The sequence below is a fragment of the Cornus florida genome, unplaced genomic scaffold (assembly GCF_030987335.1).
Source record: "Cornus florida cultivar Cherokee Brave unplaced genomic scaffold, ASM3098733v1 CherokeeBrave_3.0.0_Hap2_Chr02, whole genome shotgun sequence".
In the NCBI taxonomy this organism is placed as follows: Eukaryota; Viridiplantae; Streptophyta; class Magnoliopsida; order Cornales; family Cornaceae; genus Cornus; species Cornus florida.
In genome coordinates, this window is record NW_026775572.1 from 11,153,621 (window position 1) to 11,178,803 (window position 25,183).

Consider the following 25,183-nt stretch of genomic DNA (forward strand, 5'->3'; position numbering starts at 1 on the left):
TTAAGTTGAAGGGGATGACGATGATGGGTTAATTTGGGAAGGTTATTGATATTGTGGCATTGGGGAATGCATTATATTTCTTTTGTATTATGTGTTGGGGCAGGTCTTGAAAGGCCGTTTTTTCTTTTCTTTTTTTTAATAGGTTGTTGTCGAACCATTTTTAGCGAAGATCATACCGAAATTTTTTAAAATTTTTTTTATTATTTTTGGTATTTAGTTTAGGGTCGTTACAGTTACTTACAATGTAAAATCGGCGTCAACAGCCGAGGATTTACCTTGTAGCTTCAACTCGAAGGGAGGTAGCGGTGAGGGTTCCCAGGTCATAAAAATAAAATAAAATAAAATAAAATAAAAAAACATCTTCTTGGGATTGGCCATCTCCTTTTGACAATGTAACATTTGATTCATTGTTTCACTAGTTAGTCATTTGTCCACTGGGAGTGGACCAGTCTACACGGGAAATAAATGTTCTTATAGGAGAAGATATTTGTTGAGTTGGGTATACTAAACTCTAACTAAATGAGAATGCATCTATATCTAAGTGAGAATGGTATAATAAAATTGGTCTCACATAATAACAAAATTTGTTTTCAACCATATACATTGGACTAGACTGCCACGGACGGGTGACTTTGTCACTGTGACTGAGCATGTGAGTCCATGATCTGTTACCATTAAATTGGGCTTAAATCATTTGCTATGTGATTCCCATGCTGTTTCCTACAATTAGCGGTAAGTGGCCTTAGTTTAGCCACGTTTTACTCCACTTAATAGACACTAAGACTGTGTTTGGCAATTACACCACTATTTATATGTAACATTTCACCACCATTTATAAGTAACATCACAGAAGTCTTAAAGTAATATCACATAGTCTAAAAAGTAACATCACCACCATTTATAAGTATCTTCACCCTCAAAACGTGGTGATATTACTTTTTAGACTATGTGATATTACTTTTAGACTTCTGTGATGTTACTTATAAATGGTGGTGAAATGTAAAAATATATATACATCTAAATATGTAACACCCAATTCAGCAAATTCGAGTTTTGGCCTAAATTTTAGACACCCAATTGAAAAAATTGATCTAATTGTGCAATTTTAACACTCTCAACTAAGAAAATTAAAATAAAATTAAGAAATCAACCAGGGTTAGAATAATTTTTAGAATTTCCACAAATAAATTAATCAAATTAAGCATATATTCAACAAATTATGAAATTACTTGTAGTGCTTGCATTTTCAAAAAATACAATTTTTTTTAGAGGCTTTAACTACAATAATTTAATAAAGGAATACTACTTGTTTTAACAGAAAGAATTAATGACAATATACAATTCCCAGATTCTGAAATTTATAAATGGTGGTGATGTCACTTTTTAGACTATTTTTATATTTCACCACCATTTATAAGTAACATTACAGAAGTCTAAAAGTAATATCACATAGTCTAAAAAGTAACATCACCACATTTTGAGGGTGAAGATACTTATAAATCGTGGTGATGTTACTTTTTAGACTATGTGATATTACTTTTAGACTTCTGTGATGTTACTTATAAATGGTGGTGAAATGTTACTTATAAATAGTGGTGCAAATGTCAAATACAGTCTTAGTGTTTATTAAGTGGAGTAAAATGTGGCCAAACCAAGGCCACTTACCGCTCACTGTAGGAAACAGCATGGGAATCGCAAAGCAGATGATTTGCGTCCCCATTAAATTATTATGCCAACTTGGCAATAAGAAATCTGAAAGAAGAATGACAAAAAGAATTGTGTGATTGAAATAGAAAAACCTTACTTTTTAAAGAAAATTAAAGGGATTTAAAGAGGGAAGTAAGGAAAAATTAAAGAAAATTTTAAAAATTAAAATAGTTTTACTGGGCATTATATACAAATTTTTATATATATGTAAAGAAATTTAAAAAATAACCATATATAATATAGTCGACGGGAACGGGCTCCGCCCTTGGAATCTATAGCTTGAGGGATGCCATTTGAGTGTGTAACCATGAAAACCATTCTAATTTCAGTGAGATTCTGAATTTTGAGAATGTAACTATGAAAGCTATTCTAAGTTCAGTGAGATTATGAATTTCAAGAACAAATATAAACATAGTGGAGATAGAAAGAGCATTATCAGTTGATGAGTTCTTGAATTCTTAATAGAACCGACACTTCACTTAAGGGTATCGGATACTTTGACACGTGTAGAAGTGTCCTAAAATTTTTAATTTTTTCTTGAACACTGATAGGGAACATATGGTGGGTGATTTTGTAATTATTTTTAAAAGTGGGATTCAATGCAATTAAAAATATTTTATGGATTAATTACAAAAGTAATATTAAATTTAAAAAAACAAAAATAACAACCATCTAATTTTAAGTTCTAAATTAATTAGTGATTATATAAATAAAATATATTGTTTTATATATATAATAATTATATTAATTTTTTATTTTTGGCATATTTATTCCGTGTACGTGTTTAAAAAAAAAAAATGATCGTGTTGCACCCAGGGCCGGCCCTGGCTCAAGGCTACCAAGGCGGTCGCCTAGGGTCTCAGATTTTAAGGGGCCTCAATTTTGAGGCCCATGTATGATGGGCCATCAAAAAAAAAAATTTCTTAAAGGGCCTCAAAACTTAAAAAATTGTAACCAAATACAACAAATTTTTTAAAGAGCCTCAAAATTTATAGGCCCATGAATGATAGGCCAAAAAAAAAATTGTAACCCAACAAATCATTTAAGGGGTCTTAAAAAAAAAGACAAAAAAAAAGGCAAATGCCAGCAAATCATTTGAACCGCCAATCTCCATTATCGTAACTCTCATTCTCAAGAATCTCAACAGACTCTCAACTCTCAGCTTACCCGGTTACCTCCTCTCTCTCTCTCTCTGCTCTGCAAGACTACAATTGTAACAATTAAAAGTTTTTATTTCTCAAAAATCAAATGTTCAAAATCCAGAAAATTGAAAACATAACATTATCATCGTCTTCGCTCTTCTGTTCCACTCTCTATGTAGTCTGTTTTAGAATCCTTTGGAGAATCTGCCTCCTTGCCATTCTTGGGTACTGATTTTTTAACCATTTTATACAGCCATTTTGCTTCATTTTGATCAAAAACTTACAATTATTTAGATCCAATTTATATATATATATATATATATATATATAAAGGGCGGCTTAATACAATATTTAATTTTAATGTGTGTGTATATATACTGATGTAATAAGGATGAAAAAAAAAAAAAGAAAAAAGAAAAAGATAATATTAGGATAGAAATATTTTGCGCACACTATTAAATTTTGTATTTGTTAAGGTTTAATGATATAAGAAAATAAAATATTTAGGTAAGTTATAATGTATAAAGAAAAAAAAAATTGGGAGCCCTAAAAAGAAAAGAATAGAAATCTTTTAGGTCAAGTGTCAAATTTCTCTATATATTGAAGTTTAATAATTAAAGAAAATACTATAATTGTTTTAGGAAAGTTATAATATATAGAGAAATAAAAAATTATGTAAACTCAATGAATTTGTTATAAATATATTATTTATTTATTATTTTTTTTTTTTTTATTTTTTTTTTTGCGTATGTGAAACTTATGTGTGGAGAGCCTTATATTTAAAATTCGCCTAGGGCTTTTTAAGATTTTTTTAATCTTAGGACCGGTCCTAGTTGCACCTGTTGCGTGTCGTTTGCATCCCCCCAACTTGAATCAAAATAATTATATCCTAAGCTCCATGAAGTTTCATGATGACCTTGAGAAGGCCATCTATTGCAAACTCAACCACTTGACTATTTTGAATTTTTTCATTAAAAAAATGAAACCATTGTCGAAGCCACTTTGATGACGAGGAGAGAGAGGAATAATAAGTGTGGGATAGCATAATTGGAAATTTGTTTTGTAATAAAAAAAATTGTCTTCTTCTTCATCTTCCTCGCGTTTTTTATCGTACATTGAAAAGTATGAGAAGAAGTTTCTAATTAACAAATTTGTCGTACATGTCTGAATTGTTTTTGTTGCTCTGCATGACCTGTCTAATAAAATGAATTGTTCGCCCACAAATTGGACTTGTAATTTGTGACCAATTATTATTGCAAGTTCATATCCCACATAAAAGTCAAAGTCGCCCGCCTCGTGGAAGATACGGCAGGATGGAGCCATGTGGGTTCTCCTTTCTTTTTCATGATGCTCAGATTGGTTGACAGGGCATTGGATGGACTTTGATATTAAGAAAACGTCTAAAGTTGGACTTACTAGGTTCCGTTTATTTTTTTCAGATTTTTTATTATTATTTTTTTGATAAAATACTTTTTATTGTTATTATTATTATTATTAATTTTTTAGCATTTGTCAAAGTCGAGTCTATTCAAGGTGTATAAAATAATTTATTAAAATTTAATGAATAAATTATTTTTATTATATTCTAATATTTTTTTTTCTTAATTATTTTATGATAATTAAATATCAAAAAATATTTTACAAACAAATAAATGGAGCCCCTTAATTAATAGCCCAACTGCATAACCATTAGTAAATCAAGATTTTTTTCGTTTATTGAGTGATTAATAGATTAAAAATGTTTAAAGACTGTAAGTTTCCTAGAGTCAAAAGATGATAATGAAGATACCAACTGGTAGTCCATTATGACTGCTCTCTTTGACTACTGCATATTAGTACCGTCCATCGTTAGCGCTCTCTCTCTCTCTCTCTCTCTCTCTCTCTCGTATATATATATTTTATAGAACAGTTTTCGGTGAAATATTCTACCCCTGGTTTGTAAAAATAGACTCTCACCTCATGTCATTAGTGTAGATAGTCATCATTGATGTTCCTTCCTGTGCTCTTTTAACATTCGCTTGATATATGTGATGTGTAAAATGTGAATCTACCCAAAATACAGCATATAAATTGTAAACAGTTCTAATTTAGATGGAGGATTTTTTTAGAGATAGAGGGAGGGAGGGAAAGAGAAATATCAATGATCTGCGTGTGCAATAACGTCTTCCTGAAACAAAATGGAGTTATGTAACTTTTACCTGTGCATTCGAGACTTGGATTGGAACCAGAAGATTTGTGATTTACATTATTCTACGTCACACCAATAGCATAAGCAGGGGAAAAAAAAAGAAGAAAAAAAAGAAAAAAAAAAAAAAAAAAAGAAAGAAAGAAAAACACCCTATATGGTTCACCAAATACTTCAATTGTCCATAAGATTAACAACTGAAATATATGGTCTAATATTATCGGCCTCCAGAGAGAAGTGATTCTGCAACAGAAGAAGAGGTGGTTTGTGAAAATGGCTTCCCCATAGAAGATGAATATGATATTGCAAACTCATCAAAGCCTTCATGGTGCCCAAATGTTAGTCCAGTGGCATTTATGCCAAGCGATGACAACTCTGGCAGAGGAATATCACCCTCCAAATGTTGAACAACTTGCCGCATTGTTGGCCTAGCCACCGGCTCTGAATGAGAGCACAGCAACCCAAGCTTCAATACTAACTCCACTTCCTCTTTCACATAGTTGGTACCCAAGTTTATATCAACTGCCCTAAGAATGTCACCTCCACTCCAACAACCAAACACCCAATCAATCAATATTATATCCTCAGCTGGTGCTCGTGGCTCTATTGGCCGTCTTCCACAAGCAACCTCCAGCAAAAATGCCCCGAAAGCATACACATCAGTACTCGTTGTGGCCTTGCCTGTCCTACTGTGCTCCGGGGCAAGGTACCCAAATGTTCCAACCACACGGGTCGTTTGAGGAACTGTTCCATGCCGATACAATCTTGCTAGGCCAAAATCTCCCAATCTCCCATTAAATTCTCCATCCAACAGGACATTGCTAGCCTTGATATCTCTGTGAACCACAACTTGTTCCCATTCTTCGTGCAGATAGAAAAGCCCTGATGCTACACCTTTGATGACTCGAAATCTCTGGCTCCAATTCAAGGTGAACTCCGGTTGGTCATACAAGCATTTGTCTAAACTTCCATTGGGCATGTAATCATACACCAAAAGTAACTCTCCTTTGCGCCTGCAATAGCCCAGGAGTTGAACTATGTTGCGGTGGCGTAGCCTCCCAATACTAACAATTTCTGCTACAAATTCCTTCATACCCTGTCTAGATTCATGAGAGACCCTCTTCACTGCTATTTCAATTTTAGAAGTAGGTAATACACCTTTATAGACCCTTCCAAATCCTCCACTTCCCAACAAATCTTTGTCTCGGAACCCATTGGTTGCAATATATAGATCTTTGTACTTGAATCTATGAGGTCCATAGGCAAGCTCCCAATCTTCTAGTACTTCTGCATACTTCCTCTTCCTTCTAACATAGTAAACTGTGCCTGAGACCACTGCTAACACTAAGACAACACAAATCACAGGCAACCCAATTGTCAAAACTCGAGATGTTTGCTTTGGTCCAATTCGAGGAAGCTTAGGAAGTCGAGAGAGGTCGAGCCCTTGAGCCTGGCCATTCATCTTGAAGCTCCATCCTAATATATAATGGTTGGTTAGGATAGCAGCAGTGGAAGATGAGAAGCCAACGTACATGGTTTCATTGATTACAGACGAAAGATCTTTTTGAAAGGACAAAAGTGGAGTATTTGGTTTCTGGACATGAACAGGAGCTAGTGTGACTTTCATGACCTTGTCCACACCATCATAGTCCACCCAGAGTTGCATCGGATGGCCACTAATAAGGGTCAAGTTCTGGAACCGACCATTATTAGGATCATAATAGCCTGCTGGCTCGGCTACTTTGGAAATCAACCCATTAATGTCAATCCCAACATGGTTGTTATTAATATCATAAAACTCCTTGCTCTCAATTGCATCGAGCTCTACAGCGACAATGTGATTAGAGGAATTGCCATCGTTGGTCTTATTGAAAACACCAAGGTATGTGCTTGCAAGACCACCGGGGAGGCCTCTTGTTGGTGCGATCACGAAAACAATTCCGTGACCGGCCCCTAGTGGATACTGGGCGATGATGGCAAAGACGAAAGTGGTGGAGAAGGAGAAAGTAGTGGTGTTTGGGGAATTCTTGAAATTAATTGGGTAAGGGTAGAAGGCATGACCCGTTTGTTGTTCGGTGTGATTGGTGAGCATCAAGAGGCCATTGGGGGTGAACTGGGCCACGCCGTCAAGGCTCAGATTGGCGGATTGGAAACCATTGTAGGTGAAACCAAGATCTTCTTCAGTGGCTGCTAAGCCAAGAAGAGTACTACTACTACAGAGCAGTAGTAATATTAGAAGCTTGGAGAACATGGCTAGAGTCTGGAAACAGTTCTTGATTTCCCAGAAATGTGTATGAGATTATAATAAGATAAGATGTTGGCTCAACCATGTATACTACACCTGTTAGCCAAGAATTTGTTTCATGGTTGGGTTGCCATATTAAATTGGATAAAATAATTTATTTTCTAACTAACAGTGCACTTCCAACAAGTTAGTGACTTGTTCATCTTTTTCACTGTTAATAAATATCCAAAATAAATAACAAACTCACTATCGCAATCAACGGCACAAGTTGTCCATGATCTGATTTCATTAAATCATTAGTCCAATCAATAGTGTATCATATCACGCGCTAACCAAGTCCCAAGGTTGTTGCTTGATTTAGAAAGAAAGCGATGGTGTAGCTAGGCTAAGTTGAAACCCTAAACAAAGTCGACTTGGTAGTGGGCACTATTATTACTTGTTCACTTCCCCCAAAAATCGTAGCCTTCGTAGGTAATATACGCATAATTTAACTATGGGCCTATATTGATCGTCTGGCACAAGCCCATCTATTCAGCGTATTGGCCTAGATATTTTAGAAATAATAATAGTAATAAGCAATTAGAAGTTGGAAACCTTTACCCATTTCAAGTCATAATTGTTTTACCTTAATAAATAAGCCTGGCGAATCAATGACAAGAAATTCTATATATTGAAGATGCAAGAATTCGTTTCTTTTTTCTTTTTTTTCTCTCTCTCTAGAATTCTTCTAGATAGAAATTGGAAACCTTTACCTATTTCAAGTCATAATTGTTTTACCTTAATAAATAAGCTTGACGAATCAATGACAAGAAATTCTATATATTGAAAATGCAAGAATTCGTTTCTTCTTTCTCTCTCTCTCTAGAATTTTTCCAAAAAACTCTTCCCTTCTTATCCACCTGTAATGGTCTATTTATAGACCATATAGACCATTACAATTATTATTGTTAACTGATTACATTGGGCCTATATTCAAAAGTTTTCTTCCTTCTGGGCCTGATCTTCCAATGGGCTTGATCTTCCTCGGTAGATCCTCCAGGTTCGGCCCATTCCGGGGTACTTTGGCATGGGCCATACTTCAATTGTTCGACCCGATCCCGTTCCAGCAAACTATATCCGGCCCATGCCACTTGCTACATCCTCAACTGCCCCCATAATTACCCCTTATTGATTATGGGGTAATTATTAGAGGCTGCTAATGATAACCTGACGGCTCGAGAAGATCACGTGGGAGAATGGACGGTTAGATTTAGGGGTCGGCATTTCGAGATTCAAAAAACTCATCGCTTTCCTGACTCCTCGGCCCTTGAGCTCACCTTGTCTTTATAAGCTTCATAGATGTTCCATCAATCCTCTTTACCGTCTCCATCTCACTTTCAGTTGTTCGAATCCTTTCCGGCGATCTCTTGCAAAAGATCCTCCTTCCAATGGCCTTGCAGTACTTTTTGCCGTTCTCACTCTCTGAGGTTAGTTTCATTTGCATTTTTCTTTTGGAAGACTTCTTTCTTCTCCTCGAAATCTTCATTCATTCTCACCATGACAGTAGATCTAGACGTTCTTCGCATGAAACTTCACCTCCCTGACGATGTAGAAATTAGAAATTGCCCCCGAGAGGTGAATATTAGAACCGGTGCTAGCCTTCTTCCCGGCGAGGTCCTGTTTTCACTCCTCCATCTTAATCTCCTTAGGTTTCCTTTGCATCCCTTCTTTTGCTATGTTTTCAACAAGCTAAATATTTCCCCTTTGCAAGTAAACCCAAATTTCCTTAGGATTTTGTCTGTTATGTTACTCCTGATTCGTGACAGAGGTCTGGATCTGGACCTCATAGATCTTCTCCTCTGTTACAAGGTTAGCAAGATCAGAACTGATGAACCGTTTTACCACTTTTTTCCCATTGAGAAGAGGTCCATCTGCACGGATAAAATCAAATCCGAGAAGGGTTGGAGGAAAAATATAATTGGGGTTAGGGGAGCCTGGTTCTCTCCAGCTGAGGAGGATTTCCCTATCCTGAGCACTTTTGGAGAGTGCTCTGTCTTTTTTTACAAGAAATATAAAAACCATAAGAGTGACTGTCCTTGCGAGATTTGCATTCCTCGTTTTTGTACTTTCTTGTGCCATTCCTTAGGCATTCCTTGTGATGATTTGAGCTACGGTGTGTGCAGGGATAGGGATAACTACCTGAAGCAGTACGTTCTGACCAACGTTCCCTCCTGCTCGGACCTCCTCACCTCAGACAATTTCCTCGATATCTCAGTCCTCGGCAAGACAATGAGCCAACTCCATATCCCTTCCTTCGGCAGGAAGAAAACTGCCCCCAGGCCTGTTATCACCCCTGCATCAAATTCTTTACCAGCTTCAGCATCTTCCTCTGTAACCCTTTTTGATACCACTCCTTCCACCGATCCATCCGTGACGGCTGCTGACCCGGTCGCTAACACAGCGACCGCCAGTCCGAACGTTACCCCTTTTGTCAGCAATCCTCCTGGTTCTACTACTGTTTCCGCACGGGAAAAGGCAAGAGGAAAAAGGCACTAACCTGATAGTGCCCTCGGTGTCGATGATGTTCCTTTGTCTCAAAGGGTTAGGCCCTCTGGGCCGAATGTGATATCCCTAGCGAGACCTCCTCAGACTAGGTCCCCTACCCCTTTTGGGCATGCCTCCGCTTCAGGAACGACTCCATGGAACCCTCACTTCATTCGAACAGACGGATCGTCTGTTAAACCGACCGAGACCATGTTCAAAGATGGTCAGACCGTAATGGCTTACTACAGGAGCATGTGGACTCCCAAGGACATTGAGGTAGCCAAAGGTCTGTCCCAGAGGGAAGTGTTCAGCCGATTTCCCTTATCCACCATGGAGGTAACTTCTGCCCCTTAGTTAATAAGTCTTTATACAGTCTTTACACTTATTTTCTTCTAACCATCTGCTCGGCTTAACCAGTTGTCCTGTATATCTCTACAGACCCTGTACGGGATGATGGCTATGCAGAAACAAGTTGAGCTTGTGAATGCCAAGGTCCATGCGCTTTCTAACAGCCTTAATGCAGTAAACAAGGAGAACGATGATTTGGCTGCTCAGAAGACCGGGTTGATGGTTCAGCTTGGTAAGATTGAAAAGGAGGGGGATTCGCTGAGGAAGGAGACTGACTCTCTTCTGGAAGAGAGGAATGCATTGCAGCTCGAAAAGAGTACCTGGCATACCGAGCGGGAATCCCTTAAGGCTGAAAAGGAAGAACTGCTACGCCTTTTAAGTGATGAGCAATCCGCTCAGATGGCCTTTGAGAAGAGGGCCTTGGGCTAGCGCAACGCTTTACTCGATACCATCAGTAGGGTAAACAGTAGTATGCTAGCTCTGCATGCTCGGTTTTCTAGAGTTGGAGCCCTCAGATATGCTCAGGGGTTCCGAAAAGGTTATGCCAATAGTGTTCCGGATGAGGGTCAGACCGGTTCTATCCCTGATAATGTTGACAAAGAACTGGATATTGACCCTCCTGGTGTTTATGCCGATCCAGACTCCACCGCTGCTGAGGGCATATTTGATGAATGCCAAGAGATTGCCTCTTCTCGGATCACTCATACTCCTTCTGCTGCTCTGACTTTGGACATTCTTCCTCTGTCCACCTTGACTCTATCTGTTATTACTACTGAAGATAACCCTCAGCAGAATGATTCTTCCAACGCTATTGAGGGTAGGACTCAACAGAACGATTCTGTCATTCACCTCGACTCTCCACCTTGTGAGGATGGTGATACCAACAATAATGAGGAGACAGCCCAGCACCATCAAGAGGTTGAATTACCCCCTATTGTGATTCCGGATCGAAGCAAAGGCATGAATTACGAACTTCGAAACAGATCTAAGCGTCACCGATGCAAACTCCGTTAGATCTGGGCTTAACTTCACCGAATCGTGATCACTGTTTGCTAGATCTGAACTTTTCTAGCTTTGAACTCACCAGATCTGACTGCAATTGAGCAAATCACAATTGCGCCATTCCGAAGCAAATGCCTCAGAATCCACAATAAGCAAGAATTCTCTCTGAACAAACTACAATCTCACTGATCTGGATTCAACTTCCAGAAATCACACTGTGCACTCACAAACTTGATTGAACTAATATGGTACTGATCGGGCTCGAATTGATCTTCTTCTCCGTTTCCCACAGACGGCGCCAATTGAAGATGCAAGAATTCGTTTCTTCTTTCTCTCTCTCTCTCTAGAATTCTTCCAAAAAATTCCTCCCTTCTTATCCACCTGTAATGGTCTATTTATAGACCATTACAATTATTATTGTTAACTGATTACATTGGGCCTATATTCAAAAGTTTTCTTCCTTCTGGGCCTGATCTTCCAATGGGCTTGATCTTCCTCGGTGGATCCTCCAGGTTCGGCCCATTCCGAGGTGCTTTGGCATGGGCCATACTTCAATTGTTCGACCCGATCCCGTTCCAGCGAACTATATCTGGCCTATGCCACTTGCTGCATCCTCATATATATATATATATATATATATATATATATATATATATATATATGAATGATTGAAAGGAGATAAATATTGGAGTTCATATAGAGTGTCACTCAATAGACATATGAATTATTAAATCTGCTTTATTTAAATTTTAGAGATAGTACTACCATTTTAATATTCCAATTGCACTTAATAAATGTTTCAATATATATTTTAAAGCAATTACGCGCCTTTTAATTTATATTTGAAACTATATGCAATTTTTTTTTTTTTCACTGTTAATAAATATCCAAAATAAATAACAAACTCACTATCACAATCGATGACACATGTTGTCCATGATCTGATTTCATTATACCATTAGTCCATTTAATAGTGTATCATTTCACCCGCTAACCAAGTCCAAGATTGTTGCTTGACTTTCCAGGAAAAAAAGAAAGGTCGGTCCAAGGTTGTTATCACTGATCAATTCCGGAGATGCTGTCACGGTCAATTGAGATGATGGTGTAGCTACGATGGGCTCAGTAAAGTTGACTTGGCAGTGGGAACTATTACTTGTTCACTTTCCCAAAAATAGTAGGTAATACAGGCCCAATTTAACTATGAGCCTATATGGATCGTCTCGCTCAAGCCCATCTACTTAGCGTATTGGGCTAGATATTTTAGAAATAATAATACTCCTAATAAGTAGGACAGCAATTGGCATTTCTTGCCACGCGATACATTAGTTAGTTAGGTTTATTTATTAAAGTAAAATAATTATGATTTGAAGTGGGTTAGTGTCTACGTTTGTTTTGAAATGTTAAATTTAGACACTTTGATATTTATTAATTTAATTTCTAATATTTTTTAATTTTAAAAAAATAAAAATAAAGAAGTGGGTAAAGGTTTCAACTCAGATATATTGATATAAATGTTTGAATGTATATACATACATACATACATACATATATATATATATATACACTTAATGATTGTAAGGAGATGAATACAGGAGTTGATATACAGTGTCATTCTATGATACATAAATGGGTAAATTTCACTCAGACCTCCTGAGGTTAGGTCATTTTTCAGTTAGATGAGAATTTTGGCTTTAGATTTCACTTATATTTGAATTAGTGGTTTAACATTTCACTTACACCCCAAACGTCAATTTTTGGTGGGATCATAGTACTTTTGAGGTGTTCAATGACTATGCTACCCTTTGACCTTCTATTGACTATTTTTGTGACCAAAATACCCCAACATACACCTTCCTCTTCTTCGTCCACGTACCATCATCATCCCCAATTCACGCCGGACAAAACCACTGCACCACTCCTCAAAATTACACATATATATATATACAAAATTATTAACATATATAGAATCATAGATATATACACACATACAAAACAGACGGGAGCCAGTCGGCCCGATCGATGATGGGGATTTGGGTTGTGGATTGGAGGTGGCGGTGGCTAGGCGAGGTCGAAGAGGTGTAGGTGGCGACACTCAACTCGCCGACCTGCCAACCCTATTTAATTCGCCTCCCAGCCGACGTCGATCTCAAGACCCAACACCACTGACGCCACTCCTCCACCGAGAAGAAGCACAGTGCTGGAAAGACCCAAATCCTATCTATCACCGATTCGATTTGCCGTTTTGACAGGCCTAAAATACCTCTTGTCAATCATTATATGGTCCTTCCAATTCAACCCAACGTACCTAAACGCCACTTCGTCGCCACCACATAGTCGTCGGGGCTCTCTTGTTGTAGCATCATCCACATTGCCTCCAGAAGCTTGGCTTCTCCAGGCCTGTTCACTGCCATCACCTTCCTAGCCGTGCACATCCATCATCGCCATCAATCATCGCTGCCATAACACTGCGAGTCGTCGTCTTCATCACGACTGAGTTCAGTCCAGCCGATTCCACCGCCTTTGCTCATAACCGCCGTGAGATCTCGTTGGCCGCCCGCCCATTGCCAAATCCATCGCCGCCGGTGGGTTCTTCTCCATCAACCGATCTTCTTCTTCACGGCTAAGTTTCAAACCAACATCCTCTTCGCCCACCTCCGTCGCAAACCACCAGCCGAGCCCATCTCCTCTGACGTCCACGACCGAGTCCGTCTCCTCCGGCATCCACGACCAAGCCCGTCTGCACCGGCGTCCACGGCCGAGCCCGTCTACACCGGCTGAACCAGCCCGTCGTTGCATCACCATCAGTCCAGCCGAGCTTCATCACAGCCAAAGCCACCGCTGAACCAATCGAGCTTCATCACCGAAATGGAAAAGCAGCGTCGGTGGGCAGAGACGACAGTGTAAAGGAGACCTGAGAGGACGCCAGCGTTGATTCCGTCGGATCTCCGCAACTCTGATCCGTTGAAGGTGTTAAGGGTTGGGTAGCAGTTGAATATATATATATATATGTATAGGTCTTTTTGTTATTTAAGATTATATATATTTTGTATTAAAAAAAATTAAGGGTAAAATGGTTAATCACATATATTAGATACTAAAAAGTAAGTTGGGGAACAAGTGAAAGTTAAAATCAAAATTCTCATCTTCCTCAAAAATGACCTAATCTCACGGGGTATGAATGAAATTACCCTGCATAAATTGTCTTCCTAGAATCAATACAAAAATAACATAAAATTTAAAACCTAAATCACGATCTAACCTAGCCGACCTCCACCGCCCGTCTCGGCCTCCTACACTGCCTACCGCAAGCTCCTCCATTAGAGGGAAGAAGCTCCTTCACCACCTTATCTCTCCTCCAGCACGAGCTCCTCCAGGTTTTTCGGTCTCTCACTTTCTATTCCCTTGGAATTTGTTCTTGGTGACTGTTAATACATTACTGTTGGCGACTGTTAGTGCATTGCTTTTTGGCGATTGTTTTTTTCTTGGAATTTGCTTCGTGATTTTTCTTATTTGTCATCGTTGACCTGCAAAATATAGCAAAAACGATTAGAATATTGTAAATGCTATATTGCTTTTTGAATTTAGAAGGAAATGGATTCTACGATTTCAATGCTACATACTTAAATGATGAAACTTATGAACGAATTAGTGATTGCATTCATAATTTGTGGATAAAATGAGCAAAAATAATATATATATATATATATATATATATATATATATATATATATATATATGTATATATATATTTTTACATATATTCAATAACAAGAAGCATCCTTTTTTCCAAGTACGTGGGATTGGTTACATGAATTCTATGTTTTCATTCCACTCTATCTTAGGCCATAGATTGAGTCAAACCACATGCCATCATATCCTTCTTTAGTAATTCTACCCAACTTAACTTGGTCTTCCTATTTCCCTAGCATTACCTCAAAGTGGATTATGTTAAAAAAGCAAACATTTTCGTTATTTAGGTTCAATTATTCATAATGAAGGAGAAATTGGAGATGAAGGTAATCGTAGAATCAAGGTAGGATGGGTTAAATAGGTGAGTGCATTTAGTATTTAGTGTGATAGGCATATCCCCTTATGATTGAAATAGAAATTCTATTGAACCGCTATTAGACCGGCCATACTTTGACATTAAATGTTGGGCAACTAGGAAACAACATATGCATAAAGTGAGTGCGGCTGAAATGCTAGAGAGGATAGAATTATATATAATATGCATCTAGTATATTGTCTGGTAGGTGTATCAACTTAAAATTGAAAAGGAAGTTCCATCAAACTGCTATTAGACCAACCATACTTTATGCTACAAAATGTCGGGCAACTAAGAAATAACATATACATAAAGTGAGTGTGGCTGTAATGCGAATGTTGAGATGAATTTGCGGTAAGACTAGAAAGGATAGAATTAATACAATGATACATTATATAATTTATTATTATTTTTTGTCGTGTTGTACTTGTGTTCCGTGTTTGTATCTATAGTGGATATGTGATCAAGCCCCTTTGTGGGGGTCGTTTTTCCTTTAATCAAAATGAGATGTTTGAATGTGTGGTTTAGGAAAAGCCTTTTTGAAAGAATTATCAAAGAATCAAATTTATATTTATAAAAACCACTACTATTATAATGAAGTATATAGTGTGTAAGGATCGAACCCAAGAGACCTTTGCCTCAGATTTAAATAAGACAATTGGTTTTAACAAATGATTACCATAAGAGAGAGAGAGAGAGAGTAAAAGAGATGGTTGGTTGATTAAGTTAGTGAACAATTAAATTGAAATGCAATGAAAATAAACTAAGTTAGAATTAGGGATTTAAGAGATAGAAGAGAATTCTTAGGGTTTGTTGGAATCACCACTAAGCTCATGCAATTAACCATTTGCTTTCCATTAATGGGGAGAATATTATTGCAATTTAAATGTAGCTTCAATCGCTAAAACAACTTGCAATCAAGTATACATGAATTATCAAATGCAAGTATGAATTGTCTACCTAATGGCATGTAAACTAGGGTGTAGAATAACCCATCAAGCCTAAGCATACTCCATAAAATTAACCACAATTGCATCTAATGAGAGCATACATTAATCAAGAGGATAATGGAATTTGCATATAATAAGTGTGGATTATCAATTCAAACATAGATTGTCTACCTAATGACAAGTAAACTAATTTGTAACACAACCCATCAAGATAGAGTACAACCCATCAAATTAATCAACAATCTCATCCAATAAAAACCATGCCATGGCCATCACTAAACCCAAATAACAATGGAACAAAATGTTGAGTATAATTCTCTAATCACACATAGACATACAATTAACATAGAGAATTAATAAAAGAATTAATCTTTAACATCTAATCAAGAGCATAACCCTACATTGATCACACATAGACATGTAATCAACATATAGAGTTAATGGAAGAATTAAACCAATACAAGCCATGATTTGTCAAATCAAGCATGTAAATAAGAATCACAAGGCCATAATATCAACTACAACAATATATTAATCTACCCAAAAATAGAAATTGCAAAGGTTTAGATTACAAGAAACTTAGGGCTTAACCAAGCCCTAAGTGGAGAGCTAGCCCATCATGGTTGTGGTGGTCAAGGTGTTAACAAGATCCTCCTCCATGCTTTGCTCCTTCCTCTTCTTCTTTGATGCTCAAGAGAAATGAGTGTGTGTGTTGAAGTTCTTGGAACCCTTGTGCCTCCACTCTTCTTTTTCTTCTAACCCTAATCTGTTCTTCCTCCTCCTCCTTCGCGTTTTCCAAAGAGAGCGTAATATATCCTTTCTTTTTATTCCCCAAAACTAAAAACTTAATAATAATCTGATAAAAACTCCTAATTAAAATAATGAAAAACTAACCCTAAAAATAATGGGCTTGTTTCTCTTAAGTAACAAACTCTATTAAAGCCCATAAGTTACAAAAATAAGCCCAAAAGACAAAATCCCATAGCCATCAAAACATGTCAAACCCGTAACTTAAATTGTTGCCAGCAACATGTCGTCCGGACGCAGTGTATGGAAAGCTTGCGTCCGGACGCAAGAAATGGCGTCCGGACGCAATGCACTCTGCTGCATCCTTGGCATTTTTCTGATTTCTTCTGAAATGTTCTGGAACTTTCTGCTTGTCTCCAAAAATGCGGTAATGGACCGATTTAAACCCATTTAAACTTTATTACCCTGAAATACACATAAACATAAATTAGGACTAAAACTTAAAAATAAGATAAATGCAAAGACTAAAATACCCTAGCTTAGGTGCTGAAATGTGCAACATTTAAGCACTTATCAATATGCACCTCTCCGCTGTGATCTTTGAAGAAACTGGTGGAAAACCTCGACAAAATGGAGACATCTTTTTATGGATAAATCTGAAGTTGCTTCTCTAATGGCAAATAAATGACAGAGAGATTAAGTGTGGGGAGAATCATGTGTAGTGGTGGAATTAGGGGGTTCTGACAAGAGAGGGTTTCGGAGAAAATGAGAGTTTAAAAAGAGAGTAGAGAACAGAAGATAACTCTGTTCTTTCACAAAATTTGAGTTTCCAACTGAAAAACAAATTAAGGTGCAAAATATCATATCATAGTATCTATTAAGGCACTGTGAAAGTGTAATGGATTTTTTGACGAGTGAGTTTTGCGTAATTTTTGAAAATCTGGATATGGTCTAATTTTTACGAATCTCAAATAAGGTCGGTGTAATTTTACCTTATATTTTTAATATTTTGTTGAGGCCATTAATCGGATTATTACTTTCTAATTGGGCTTAATTAATACTCTTCATACCAATTTGGAGAGATTCCCCTTAACATTTGTAGTTTTCTTCAGCTTCACCAAGCAACAGCAAACTGACCAGTGGTAACAGGAGATCCAAACTTCTACTTGTAGATAGCAATTACAAGAGATTATGCTTCTCAAAACTGAAGCTAAATTTGATTAACTCAATTTGACAATGGATTGCTGCACAAACTAGCTGAAGTTTCAGATTCCTAATGCCGATCATCAATCCATCTACAAGGCCTGATTTGCTGATGCATTAGTATTACATCAGCTACCTTTGTGATAAATATCTATATAACTAAAATGCATGTTGCATTGAACCTGTCTGAATGTTTAATGGAATAAAAACTATCCTCCAAGACCTTATTTGCTGATTGTAGTGAGCCAATTGTCACTTATCACACCGAAAATTTTCAATGAACTGAAGTGCTAAGTAATGGGTCATAACTCCCAGGAACACAATGACAATGCATACACTTTTTTTGATACTAGAAAAATAAAATGTTTTAGCACCAGCTGTCCAGCTTTGGGCTGGCACGCGATACTAAATTCTTCCTTTGACCTGGTTAAATTCATATATAAATTATACTCCTCAAACATAGATGACCATCATAATTACAGGAATTAACTATTTATCTACAAAGTTCAGCTTCTAAGAATTTTCTTTAATACAATCAACGGCCAGTAACAATGAACAATTCAGTGATTGTTGACAAAGGTTTAGAGTCCTTCGACTGGGAAGTACCTCCAAAATGATCCTCTGTCCAATGAGAATCCAACTTTTCAGGAATCGAAGCATGGCCGTTCAAGCACTGCAGAACTTGAGACATGCTTGGCCTAATGGCTGCTGCAGGGTGTGAACAAAGCAGTCCAAGCTTCAGAATTAACTCTAACTCATCCACCTTGAAATCACCTTTCAGTTTGGAATCTGCCGCTATCAAAATTTCCCCATTTCTCCAACATTCCAATACCCAGTCCACCAGAATTATCTCTTCATATGGTGCTTGATGCTCCACTGGTCTCCTACCACAAGCAACCTCCAAACGAAATGCGCCAAATGAAAAAACATCGCTGCTACGTCTTTGATGATTTTAAATCTTTGATTCACGTCCTGAAGCTACGTCTTTGATGATTTTAAATCTTTGATTCCATTTAAGCATGGCATTTGTCATTTAGATAAATTTGTCGAGACTAGTATTAGTCATGAAATCATAGATCAAATAGAGCTCACCTTTTCGTCGACAATAAGCAAGCAGTCTTACCAAATTGGGATGCCGCACTCTCCCAATGGTGGCAATTTCTGCAACAAATTCCTTCATTCCTTGTCTTGCATCGTGTGCAATTCTCTTCATAGCAATTTGAACATTGGACATTGGTAGGGCGCCTTTATAGACTTCACCAAAACCTCCTCTTCCAAGAAGTTCTGTATCTTTGAAACCTTTGGTGGCTAGAAATAGATCTTTGTATTGAAACCTGTGAGGTCCATATTGAACCTCCCAATCTTCCAGTATTTCGGAGTATTTTGCCTTTCTTTTCAACAAGAAAAAAATGATAAAAATTATTGTTGCTGCCAAAATTATACCCATTAAGGACAATCCAATAGCCAGAGTAATCTGTCTTCTTGGAATTTTTTTCATGTGAAAGAGACCAAAGTTGGGAAAGACCAAGCTCCTCAGTTTTCCCATTCAACTGAAAACTCCATCCCTGAACATAATGAGACTGTTGATTTATGCCAATAGATGAAGAAAACCCCACTTACATTTGGTCTAAAAAGACTGGTGATAGATCAATTTTCAAGGACGAGTGGACGATTTGGTTTGTTTATGTTTATGGGTGACAAAGTGACATTAAGTTGTTTCTCAATACCATCGTATTCCACCCAAGCTTGTGTCGGCTCTCCACTCATAAGGCTGAGGTTCTTAAATTCACCATTTTCATTTTTAAAATAGCCTGCAGGAGCGGATTTGATTGATATTATGCTGTTAATATTTATCCCAACATAGTTATCAACTTATCATTGATATCCCCAAATTCTATTTCTTTGAATGTGTCAAACTTGATGGAGACGATATGATTCGATGGTTGTCCATGATTTGTTAGATTGAATGAGCCCATGATGTTGGGAATCTCCAACTCCAGGGATCTCTTTTGAGGGAGCAATGACAAAAGCCATTCTGACTCCTTTGCAATTCTATATTTCAGGGACAATTTCAAATACAAACATAGTGGGGAAAGAGAGGATTACCAGTTAACGAATTCTTGAAGCTGAACGGAAGGGAGTAGAAAGTATGGATTATTCCCCATGATGTTTCATTGATGTGCTTGAAGAGACCATCAGGTATAATTTCTGCTTCTCCAACTAGTTTGAAGCTTTTGTAAAATGTGAAACCATTATCATAAGAGGATACCACTTTGATAAGGAGAAAGAACAATAAATGAGCCCTAGACAACATGAATCAAAATATGTACTCTGCTTCAAACTATTTGTTCTTCTCTAAAGGTGCATAGGATTATGAGAGATTGCTAAATTATCCTTAAAATGACTTCAGCTGGGCAATTTCTTGTCTTGTGTTGTGCATGTAGTAATATAGAGTAGATGAACATGACAGGCATTACTGTAAAAGAATAAGCTGTAGAAATTCACTCTGTGAAATCAATGAAAGTAAAGTAATTCTTGTTATGAATTCAATACCTATCATTCCCCAATTTCCTTTCTTTTTCTTTTTTTTTCCTAAATAATTTCCTTTCTTTTTCTTGGTGCCTTGCTTGACAAGATTTTGGATAGATTGAGAATAAAAAATTCTAAAGGGATGAACTCCATTTCAACAAATATTTTAAAACTCAATCACCACTAAAGCTATATCAGAAAACATCTTACCTCTTTGGCAGACACTTTTATTAGAATAATGTGAGATAAAGATTTTTCACCGGTCTTTTAGAGTTGGCTGAGGAGCAACCATGGCTACCCCATGAAACTTGAAATCATGACTAGATCATTTACGCCCCATCACTTGGGTTTTTGATTTCATGCCTTCATGCAGATGAGGTTTCATGTTTCCTTGTCAATGGCTACTGGTTGGTTGTGTCTTTTACCAAAAAAAAAAAAAAAAAAAAGATGAAGAAAAGATGGTTGGCTTTGTGTCTTTGGGTTACTTTTCATGCCAATACACGTACCCACACTTACAAAAGAAAAAAAATGGTGGTTCTTTTTGAATAGTGCCACGACAACTTTTAAGAAATTTGGACTAACTTTTATTTTTAATCAAGTTTAGAAATCGGGTCCGAAAGCAGGCAATTTGGATCGACTTTTATTTAATACACCCGAAGGAATTGTTTGCACCTAACAGGAATCGATTCTGAGACCTAATGCTTCATGAGGAACCAGAGCCCAAGTCTTTTTCCAACTAGGGTAACCCTTAGGGTTATGCTATATATCTGTTTGACCCCAAAAATGTAAAAAAATTACTAAATAACAAGAATGTCCATTAGTATTTATGTTATATAACTGTTTAAATCCCCAAAGATGCAAATTTTACTAACTATTTTTGTTACATGTTCTATTAGTCAGTGGGTGATTGATCACTTTGATTTCTGCATGTTCGTTGTTCGAAACAAGAAGAAAAACACACTTCACTTCCATATTAGGAGACATTTATCCCCAGCCAGACTACCAAGCACATTGTTCACATTTTGCGAGAATATTGGTCTTCCATTACTTGATTTCCTTCTTTCTTACTCTTATCATTTTTTTCTTATGCATATATATATACACACTATATATATTATACAACAGTTCTTGGTAAAATTTTCTACCCCCAGTTTGTAAAACTCTCACCTCATGTCATCAGTGTAGATCATCATAATCGATCTGCCTTCCTGTGCTCTTTTAACAGTAGTTCGATTTAAGATGTATAAAATGTGGATCCACCCAAAAATAGAATATACAAATTGGAACCGTTTTAATTTAGATGGTGGGTTTTTTGTAAGAGAGGGAGGAAGGGAGAAATACCAATTATTTGTGTGCAAGAACATCTTACTGATCTAAATTTCTCCCAAACGAAATGGTGTCTGTAACTCTTACCTGTGCGTAGGAGATTGGATTGGAAACTATGTAATGACCCTTGATAATTGAAACCAGGGGAGTTTCGATATACTACATAATTCAATATCGCACCAATACTGATATGACAGGTGCACTAACGCTCATTAAAAAAATGAAAAAGAAAAATAAAAAACACCCTCTATGGTTCACCAAATACTTCAATTGTCCATGAGGTTAATTACTGAAACAAATCTGCCTCCAGAGAGAACTGATTCTGCAGCAGAGGATGAGTGTGAAAATGCCTCTCTCCATAGAATTTGGATACTATATTGCAAAATCATCGAAGCCTTCACGATGTGCAAAAGTTAGGCCAGCGGCAGTTATACGGAGCGATGCCAACTCTGGCAGAGGAATGTCACCCTCCAAATGTTGCACAACTTGCCGCATAGTTGGCCTAACCACCGGCTCTGAATGAGAGCACTGCAAGCCAAGTTTCAACACCAACTCCACTTCCTCTGGCATATAGTTGGTACTCAATTTTGTATCAACTGCCCGAAGAATATCCCCTCCACTCCAACAAGCAAACACCCAATCAACCAAAATTAGATCCTCAGCTGGTGCTCGCGGCTCTATTGGCCGTCTTCCACAAGCAACCTCAAGCAAAAATGCTCCAAAAGCATACACATCAGTGCTTGGTGTGGCTTTGCCGGTCCTAGTGAGCTCCGGGGCTAGGTACCCAAATGTTCCAACCACATGGGTAGTTTCAGGAACAGTTCCATGTTGATACAATCTTGCTAGGCCAAAATCCCCCAATCTCCCGTTTAATTCTCCATCCAACAGGACATTACTAGCCTTGATATCTCTGTGAACCACAACTTGTTCCCATTCTTCGTGCAGATAGAAAAGCCCTGATGCTACACCTTTGATGACTTGAAATCTCTGGCTCCAATTCAGGGTGAACTCTGGTTGGTCATACAAGAACTTGTCTAAACTTCCATTGGGCATGTAATCATAGACCAAAAGCAACTCTCCTTTGCGCCTGCAATAGCCCAAGAATTGTACTACGTTGCGATGGCGGAGCCTGCCAATACTAACAATTTCTGCAACAAATTCCTTCATACCATGTCTAGATTCACGAGAGACCCTCTTCACTGCTATTTCAGTTTTAGAGGTAGGTAATACACCTCTGTAGACCCTTCCAAATCCTCCAGTTCCCAACAATTCTTTGTCTCGAAACCCCTTGGTAGCAATATATAGATCTTTGTACTTGAATCTATGATGCCCATAGGCGAGCTCCCAATATTCTAGTTCTTCTGCATACTTCCCCTTCCTTCTAACATAGTAAACTGTGCCTGAGACCACTGCTAACACTAAGACTACACTAATCACAGGTATCCCAATTGTCAAAACTCGAGGGGTTTGCTTTGGTCCAATTTGAGAAAGCTTGGGAAGTCGAGAGAGGTCGAGCCCTTGAGCATGGCCATTCATCTTGAAGCTCCATCCTAATATATAATGGAGTGTTAGGAGTGAGCCACTGGATGATGAGAAGCCAACGTACATGGTTTCGTTGATTATAGGCGAAAGATCATAGTAGAAGGACAGAAGTGGTGTATTTGGTTTCTGGACATTAACAGGAGCTAGTGTGACATTCATGACTTTTTCCACACCATCATAGACCACCCAGATTTGCATCGGATGGCCACTAATAAGGGACAAGTTCTGGAACAGACCATTATTAGGTGCATAATAACCTGCTGGCTCGGCTAGTTTGGAATTCAACCCATTAATGTCAATCCCAACATGGTTGTTGTTAATATCATCGAACTCCATGTTCATAATTGTATCGAGCTCTACAGCGACAACTTGGTTAGTGGAGCTGCCATCGTTCGTCTTATTGAAAAGACCAAGGTATGTGCTTGGAAGAGCACCGGGGAGGCCTCTTGTTGGTGCAATAACGAAAGCTATTCCGTGACCACCCGTGGTTGGATATTTGGGGATCATGGCAAAGACAAAAGTGGTGGAGAAGGAGAAAGTAGTGTTTGATGAATTCTTGAAGTTAATTGAGCAAGGGTAGAAGGCATGACCCAGTTGTTGTACCGTGTTATTGGTGAGCTCCAAGAGGCCATTGGGCGTGAACTTTGCTATGCCGTCGAGGCTCAGACTGTCCGATGGGAAACCATTGTAGGTGAAACCAAGATCTTCAGTGGCTGCCAAGTCAAGACAAACCAGTAGTACAATTACAAGTTTGGAGGACATGGCTAGAGTATGGAAACCACTCTTCCTAGGATTGGTCATCTCCTTTTGACAATGTGACATTTGATTCACTGTTTCAGTGGTTCGTCATTTGTCACTGGTAGTGGACCAGTCTACGCCGGAAGAAGATATTCTTATGGAAGAAGAATAAAATTGGTCTCACCTACTTATAATATTTGTTTTCAACCAGATACATTGGACTAGACTGTCACGGTAAACTGGGTGACTGACACCGTGAGTGCATATGCAAAAACTTGGCAATAAAAGAATGAAAGAAGAATGACACAAGTTTGAAAAGAAAAAGAGAAGTGTGTGATTGAAGTAGATAAATTTTACTATCAAAGGGATTTAAAGAGGGAAGTAAGGAAAAATTAAAGAGGATTTTAGAAACTAAAATAGTTTTAGGGGGATGTTATGTATATCATGAAAGCCATTCTAAGTATCGCGAGATTCTGAATGTCAAGGATAATATCAAATTCAAACATGGTGGGGATAGAAAGAGCATTATCAATTAATGAGTTCTTGAATTCTGGAAAGCACGGGTACTCCACTTAAGGGTGCGGGATATCTGGATACGTGTAGAAGTGTCCTAAATATTTTATTTTTTCCTAAAAACGGCTAGTATAAAAGGACATGTGGCCAGTGATTTTGTAATTATTTTTAAAAAGTGGGATTTAACGCAATTAGAAATATATTATGAGTTAATTACAAAAGTAATATTAAATTTAAGAAGTATGAGAAGGCCATCTGGTGCAGTCTCTGTCCTCGACTATTTTGAATTTTTCATAAAAAATGGAAACCATTGTCACAAGAGGACCCCACTTTGATGAAGTGGAGAAAGAGGAATAAACAAGTCTTGGATAATTGGAAAATTGTTTTGTAAGAAAAAAACATTGTCTTCTTCGTCTTCCTCGTGTTCTATACTCTACG

At 37.7% G+C, this 25,183-nt stretch overlaps 2 protein-coding genes and 1 pseudogene across 2 annotated transcripts; all 3 read right to left on the bottom strand.

Annotated features, from left to right (window-relative positions):
• Positions 1–4,936: 4,936 nt before the first annotated feature.
• Positions 4,937–7,466, bottom strand: LOC132293575 (L-type lectin-domain containing receptor kinase IV.1-like). Its single transcript, XM_059791111.1, has one exon. The coding sequence runs from the start codon at positions 7,283–7,285 to the stop codon at positions 5,252–5,254; it is 2,034 nt and encodes a 677-aa protein (XP_059647094.1). The 5' UTR covers positions 7,286–7,466; the 3' UTR covers positions 4,937–5,251.
• An 11,166-nt stretch (positions 7,467–18,632) lies between these two features.
• LOC132295638 (L-type lectin-domain containing receptor kinase V.9-like) lies at positions 18,633–20,411 on the bottom strand (annotated as a pseudogene).
• A 1,340-nt stretch (positions 20,412–21,751) lies between these two features.
• Positions 21,752–24,829, bottom strand: LOC132293576 (L-type lectin-domain containing receptor kinase IV.1-like). Its single transcript, XM_059791112.1, has one exon. The coding sequence runs from the start codon at positions 24,314–24,316 to the stop codon at positions 22,325–22,327; it is 1,992 nt and encodes a 663-aa protein (XP_059647095.1). The 5' UTR covers positions 24,317–24,829; the 3' UTR covers positions 21,752–22,324.
• Positions 24,830–25,183: the final 354 nt, after the last annotated feature.

What these genes read in the sequence shown, in the direction of transcription:
- LOC132293575 (XM_059791111.1), bottom strand. Translation starts at nt 7,285, where the DNA reads ATGTTCTCCAAGCTTCTAATATTACTACTGCTCTGTAGTAGTAGTACT.
- LOC132293576 (XM_059791112.1), bottom strand. Translation starts at nt 24,316, where the DNA reads ATGTCACATTGTCAAAAGGAGATGACCAATCCTAGGAAGAGTGGTTTC.